The following is a 6,810-nucleotide window of genomic DNA, read 5'->3' on the forward strand; positions in this document are numbered from 1 at the left end:
GCTATTTTTTAAAAACTGTTTCTGCTTACATTTAGCGACTTAGCGCTGAATTGTGTGGAACTAATTTGTCGTGGTTGTTTGGCACTCTAGTGGATAAATAGCGCAACTGTTATCAATAAAGCGCTCGTAGCGCACTAACTACACAGATTGCTGTATTACCGATCGACATGGGGAATTTAAGTTTTTTCAGATACCAAAAAATGCGATAGAAATTTCGCCACGGAAGTGATCAGTCAGTTTGTTTCTCAATTCTTTAGGTATTTCCAATTATATGCGGCCTTTTTGGGCATCTTTTTGAGTGGTTCCCGTTTTTCCGCAGCCCAATCAAACGATCGACGTGTTCGCCATATTGAAACCGCGGCGAAAATTCAATTAAAAGTCTCCGTGTGAATCACGTCGTGTTTTGAAGGAGGCCATCTTTGCCAGTCGACAGAGAGGTCCTTGGCTGACCGTTTCATTGTCTGGTGGAAAAACCAGTGTCTAGTTAACATACAGAAAACCAAATGGCTTTAAAACGAATTAATAAGGTAGGATAAAGTTTTTTTCTACTACTCATTGGTTGGGAAACTCCGGACTTGCCCTTATTTTCATTGCTAGTCAAACGCCCTCGACGGGGTCGTGCTAATGCTATCAGAAGTTTTCTAGACAAAATTCGATGGAAAAACGTGCAATTTTCATGGCGGAATAAAGACTTTCGACCCGTGATCTTTTTAAGTACCCTTGAGGTTCAACATCCTCTGGGCCATTAGTCATAATTTTCCATCCAATGGCCTAATGTGTTGTCTTATGATAATAACAGAAGGGAAAGAATACTAAGTACAGTAACATTGTACTTTCCTATAGACATTTCCAGTTTCAAACCTTTCAATATTGAGTGATTGTGAAAAAAGAAACAGCACCTAGAAATCCTTCACATGCAGTTCCTAACCTCACCATATTCAGCCTTTGCTTTTCAAGTGGCTATTATTATCCCAGAAGGTTCCTGTTTCAAGGTGGCTAATGCTTATTGTATTTTTTCCTTTTTAGGAATTACAAGACCTTGGAAGGGATCCTCCAGCACAATGTTCAGCAGGTCCTGTTGGTGATGACTGTAAGTCACAATTTATTGTTTAACATCTAATAAAACTTAAGATTATGTATACAAATAATATTTTTATTTGCTTCTAATTCCACCAAACTAATTGAAGTGTTTATTTACAGTATTTCATTGGCAAGCCACAATTATGGGACCAGTAAGTACTTTATCACCAGAATATTTTACTAATTTTAATAAATTCTATGTAACCAATTATGACTAAAAATTAGACATAAGTTTGATTTTATTATTTTAGGTGCTCAAATGTAAACTGCATACTAAAGAAGATTGATATTAGGAAATCAGTTTTATTCTCTATCAAAGAGCAACTTGACAGTCAAGAGTCTCAAATATTGAATCCATGTCTTTCCATTTTGTATGTAATACATTCTGTAACTCTTTTAGCTTCATTTTGTGAAGAACTTGGTACTGTAATAATGGACTAGTACTAATGTTATTAAGATCATAAAAAATAGTGTTTGTTTGTATATGATCCACTAGTAAATCTTGTAATAATAGATAAGAAGAAATCATGATTTCATGAAAAACCTAATTGACTATTAAATTAATTTCATTATGTTTATGATTAGTAAAACATTTCTTCTCTTACAGCCTGACAGTCCATACCAGGGTGGTGTATTTTTTCTGACAATTCACTTTCCCACAGACTACCCATTTAAGCCGCCCAAGGTGGCTTTCACGACAAGAATCTACCATCCAAATATAAATAGTAATGGTAGTATTTGCCTTGATATTCTAAGGTCTCAATGGTCGCCTGCATTAACGATTTCAAAAGGTAAGTAATTCACAAGTTCAGTAGCTTATTTATTTACTTTTTTTTTTGGGATGATACACATTTCTTTGAATTTTTCAGTATTGGTGTTATTTTTAAACTGTCGGAAATGGGTTTGATGTTACGTCACTGCTATGAGCTTACTTTTATTTATAAATTACCTCGCGATTTTAAGCACATTGCAGTCAACTTTCTTGTGGTTTTGGGGTCATTTGTCATTAGTGCAAAATAGTCCTATTGCTGTTATAACTGTTACATAACTGTTGATACTTATTAAGTTTATTTTAACAAGAAAGTTTTAATCATAGTCACTTATACTACCAACAAGGTTTCTATATCTTCATGATGATAAGTTATAGGTAAACTGTTGAATTTCAAATATTTTTTATAATGATGTGAACAACTTTCTAATTATGAAGGCTTTCATGGCTGGTCAAAACTGAAATATAAAAGTTATCCAGGCTTATAAGCTGTGATCCAATAGAATTTCTTTCTAACTCCTGTCAATTATTTACAATTAACTCCCATCACTAGCCAGGATAACTTTCATATTTCAACTTTCTAATTGTCATTTTTATTAAACAAATTTTCACAGAACATTACAAATGGGGAAGATAATTTTAAGATTGGACCTTTAATTTTGTTTGCAGTACTGTTGTCAATCTGCTCACTGCTGTGTGACCCCAACCCAGATGATCCTTTAGTACCAGAAATTGCTAGGATATACAAAACAGATCGCGAAAAATACAATGAATTGGCGCGCGAGTGGACTCGCAAGTACGCTATGTGATGGCCCGGCCCCCAAATCAGCACTACACCTAATTAGATTATACAAAAAACAAAAAAATTTTCAACAAAAACGCAAAACTCGTTCAAACAACCAACAGCAACACATCGGGAAGGAGAACAGCTCAGCCTCAGTTGAAATCGTCGTTTTGATTTAGTATAACATAACCTTCTGTGCCGCAAAAATTTTAGATTTTTTTTTTGGTGTCAGTGGTGCGATTGTGCTAAATATGGTATTGTTACAGGTCACTTTATCGAAATTTCTGGGGTTCCTAGACTCTCATCTTCATTTTAGTTTGTACTCAATTTTAGTTTAAATCAATACCATAGGTTTTGTGATCGTTCAGCTAGGATAAACTGTGTTTATTTAAACTGTTTTTTCTTGTTGAAACACCTCAGGTAAACAGCTGCTTATTTAGACAGTTTTAGTAACAGTGTGGGAAAATGGAGAAGACTTTAAGAAACGCGTGGAAAGAGTGTGCTATTGGATTATTAAAACATTGATTGTTGATAGTGATCCATAATAATACACTGACATTGTACACCTGTTTTATATCACTTCTTCAAGAAACTTCTAAATACATTGCTGTCTCAAAGTGCAAACATTCTAATTAAAATCCGAGTCTCAATTTTAAATACGATCAGCTGGATTTTGAAAACTGCGGGCTTGAGCGCTGTTGAACGTCCTTCATTGTAAAATAATGATGTTTAATTCTTTCTAGTAGGTATATTTATATTAATTTTTCCTTTTCAATAACTCCATTAAATTATGTTTAAACCCAAACAACTGGTTGTTTTTTTCTTGTTTGCGTGTTGCAATGAAAGGTGTTTTGGAGTTCTTGTTTTATTTTTCATTTATATCTTTAAGACAATATATAATTGATACTTTAAAAGCTGGTAATTTGTTTTATTGTGATTAATCACCTTTAATTATGCGGATGTAAGGACTAATTAGCTATTTCAGAGCAAAGTGTCCTAGTTTTGTCTTTGTTGTAGTTAATATGATTATTCTAGAAAAAGCATTGCAATTATGATCATTTTATGCAGAAATAATTCTACTTTACATGGTAATTTTAATTTTTTTTATCAAGATTATATACGTGGATACATTTGCGAATTATACAGAAGTCTCAGATATTTCGTGGTGTCTGTATTTAGTTATATTAAAATAATCATGACTTTGATTATTATATATTTTTGTTTAAAAATGAATTTGAACGTTTTTTTATCCCCCTAATTAGTTAATTTTAATACAGCCACACATACCAAACAAGGTTACCTTGGGTTCGCAACCAGTAATACACCAATATCAGGGTGGAGCTCAAATGCTATTGGTTGAAAAAACAAAAACCAGATAAAATTTTAGAAGAGTTGTGGCAACATAACCTACAAATACAGTACATGTTTTTAAATTCATTTAAAAATTAAATGTACGTACATTTCATGATTTGAGAAGCACCCTAAGGTATTAATCAGAAAATTTAATAGAGGTATCCTTTGTGATGGTATTCAAAAGGAAATCATACAGTGCAGGCGATACTAACCTTAAAAAAAAGTATCGTACTAAACGGCGTGTTAAGGATCTTGACCAAGTAAGAAAAATTCAAATATAATTAACCAGGTTACTTATTATTGTTTAAATTTATATTTATTATTTACGTAATTAATGTCTGGATTTGCCTGGAAGCCATGCTTTGTCCTAATATTGTGATACTGTAGCCAAATTAGGGCAGTGTAGTTACTAGTAGTACTAGAGAGACAAAACCACAAAAAATAACTAATTTTCAGTTTATTCTATACCTACATACACACAAATTTTCTAGAGATTGCCAATCAGTTGCTCTTCATTGTTACCTATTTTATTAACCATTGACAAGCTATGAACTTGCCAATCCTGCCATTACACATCATTCACCATCTTGTCCCTTCCTTAAGAGCCCATTTTATAGATTCCACTAGTGTCAATGATAATTTTCAGATTTATAAAACTGTTAACTGAAAATACAATATTCATTTTAATTTTCATATTCATCAGTTCTTAAATCAAAGTCAAACTTATCAAAAGGCTGTTATGTTAAGCCAATGGAATGAAACATTTAAATGTATATAAAAGTTATTCACACATTTTAAAACAAAATGTTTTTCAGATTAATGAAGACTTAAAAGAAGAGAATGCCCAGCAACTGTTGAATCAGGAGGTGGATTTTGACAAGCCGGGAAACGCCCAATTCTATTGCTTACATTGCGCGCGATATTTTATTAATAGCGGTGCACTACAGGAACATTTTAAAACTAAGGTCCATAAACGCCGACTGAAAGCTTTAGAAAACGAACCGTACACTATTGAAGAGTCTGAACGTGCAGCTGGCCAAGGTAGCTGGAAACAGCCTGAAAAACGGAAAATCGAAACTCAACCCATTCCAGAAAGCAGTGCACCTGCAAAGAAACAAAAAACTGATCAGTAGATATGTTAAGAACAACTGCTTCTGTTTTGAAGCAATTTAAACTTCAATTTTCTTCTGCATTGTATATTACTGGAGATAAAGCCCAAACCCACTTTGCAGCTTTAACACCGGTGGTGGATTTTGATAATGAATTGCAACATAAGGAAACTTTAATAGAAAATATTAAAGCACGAAAATTAGCCGTCAATTTGGTTGTTGTTGAAGAAAACTGGAATTTATTTAAAGAAATTGAAAGTCGCAAAAATATTTTAGAACAAACTAAAAGTGAAATTAGTCAGGTAATATCAAAACTGATGAAGGTGAATAATCCGAGTTCTGAGGTGAGTCAAGAGCTGGAAAAGTTAAAAACTCATCTGAAACTTATCAAGGATGAATTGAAGACTGTTAAGACAATGGGTTATTCTGTTGAAGAAAAAGCAATGCTTCAAGTTCTCAATTTGCCTAATATTTTACATCCAAAAACACCGGAACATGAAGAGCTTGAAGTATACAGGTACTTGGAAAGAAATGAACAACAAACTGACAGTCACATGAATATTGGTATAAAAAATGGCTGCTTAAAATACACAGATCATAGTAGTTGCTACTTAAAGTCAGAGGCTGCTTTGTTTGAATTAGCTGTGCAAAAATACTTCAATAGTGAATTGGTAAACCTGAAATTTTCACAGTTTTCAAATTCAGATTTTGTGAAAAGTGTGATCGTTGAAGGTTGTGGTACTGAACCTTTTATAGGCGATAAAGTTCTAATACTTGAAGACATACATTGTACAAATAATGACGGATTCAATAAGTTACATTTAGTAGGCGCAGCGTCTTTATACTCATTTATGGCCTACTTTACCAGACTTTTAGTGTTACCCAACCAATTTCCAATAAACGCATTTTGTATCGGTAGAAGCTACCAATCTGTAAAAAATACTAGTCCTAAAGATTTATTTCATTTAAATCAATCAACAGAGATTGGTGTATTTATGGCTAATTTAGATGAGGCGGACATATTAGAAAATGTTATCAATCAGGTATCAGAGCTGTATAAACAGTTGGGTTATCACTTTAAATTAGTAATTCTTCCAGCAAGTAAAATTGAAAAATCTGAATGTTTAAGATTGTCAATTCAAATGTTCTCCAACAGTTTACTAAAATATATTGAAGTAGGATATGTTTCATTTTATGGAAACTATCTTAGTAAACGTTTATTGTTTAGTTGTTCTGATAAGACGGAGAGGAGGTATCCTTTTGTTGTAAGCGGGAGTTTGATGAATATTCAGAAGGTGATTGGTTGTGTTCTTGAAAATAATGAAATTAGGGGTAACCCTTTGTTGAATCAGTTTTTATCAAAGTACGTATTTTAGTTTGTAGTTTAAGTTTGTAAAATAAAGAGAAAAAACTTGGATTTTTGTTGTTTTTCTTTAATTTTTCCAATTTTATTAAGGATACACAGGAGATTGAAGTCACTACTACTAAACTAGTATATAAGTTCTAAGAATTCCTCTTTGTATAGCAAAATGTACAGGGTTAACAATGGTCAAAAAACCAATTTTGTTATGCTAACGCAGACTCGATTGTTCTTTTGAGATATAAAAACCGTTACGCCATTGTCTGAACTAATAATCCGTGACACCTTTTAAATACCTTCTTCAACTTGTAAGAACGAACGTTTATCGAACTTTGTGCAGTTTACAGTAACAAGA

The 6,810-nt window shown here is 32.9% G+C and overlaps 3 protein-coding genes across 3 annotated transcripts; all 3 read left to right on the forward strand.

Annotated features, from left to right (window-relative positions):
* Positions 1-103: 103 nt before the first annotated feature.
* On the forward strand, positions 104-3,551 carry eff (ubiquitin-conjugating enzyme E2 eff). The gene is made up of 6 exons (XM_081981814.1): positions 104-257; positions 320-527; positions 1,027-1,090; positions 1,201-1,232; positions 1,688-1,871; positions 2,519-3,551. Exons 2-6 carry the CDS (start codon positions 504-506, stop codon positions 2,656-2,658), a joined length of 444 nt encoding a protein of 147 aa, XP_081837940.1. The 5' UTR covers positions 104-257; positions 320-503; the 3' UTR covers positions 2,659-3,551.
* Positions 3,552-4,010: 459 nt separating this feature from the next.
* LOC145730498 (zinc finger protein 593 homolog) lies at positions 4,011-5,327 on the forward strand. The gene is made up of 2 exons (XM_081981714.1): positions 4,011-4,246; positions 4,802-5,327. Exons 1-2 carry the CDS (start codon positions 4,157-4,159, stop codon positions 5,117-5,119), a joined length of 408 nt encoding a protein of 135 aa, XP_081837840.1. The 5' UTR covers positions 4,011-4,156; the 3' UTR covers positions 5,120-5,327.
* Slimp (Seryl-tRNA synthetase-like insect mitochondrial protein) lies at positions 5,122-6,512 on the forward strand. The gene has a single exon (XM_081981713.1). It carries the CDS (start codon positions 5,122-5,124, stop codon positions 6,469-6,471), a length of 1,350 nt encoding a protein of 449 aa, XP_081837839.1. The 3' UTR covers positions 6,472-6,512.
* Positions 6,513-6,810: the final 298 nt, after the last annotated feature.

The sequence above is a fragment of the Ips typographus genome, linkage group LG6 (genome assembly GCF_016097725.1).
Source record: "Ips typographus isolate SLU linkage group LG6, UJ_Ityp_2.0, whole genome shotgun sequence".
Lineage (NCBI taxonomy): Eukaryota > Metazoa > Arthropoda > Insecta > Coleoptera > Curculionidae > Ips > Ips typographus.

Excerpts from the sequence above, each read along its gene's own strand:
- eff (XM_081981814.1), top strand. The coding sequence starts at position 504 with ATGGCTTTAAAACGAATTAATAAG. Across the intron at positions 1,091-1,200 it reads AGGTCCTGTTGGTGATGACT|TATTTCATTGGCAAGCCACA; the intron begins GTAAGTCACAAT and ends GTTTATTTACAG. Across the intron at positions 1,872-2,518 it reads TGCATTAACGATTTCAAAAG|TACTGTTGTCAATCTGCTCA; the intron begins GTAAGTAATTCA and ends TTTTGTTTGCAG.
- LOC145730498 (XM_081981714.1), top strand. The coding sequence starts at position 4,157 with ATGGTATTCAAAAGGAAATCATACAGTGCAGGCGATACTAACCTTAAA. Across the intron at positions 4,247-4,801 it reads GTGTTAAGGATCTTGACCAA|ATTAATGAAGACTTAAAAGA; the intron begins GTAAGAAAAATT and ends AATGTTTTTCAG.
- Slimp (XM_081981713.1), top strand. The coding sequence starts at position 5,122 with ATGTTAAGAACAACTGCTTCTGTTTTGAAGCAATTTAAACTTCAATTT.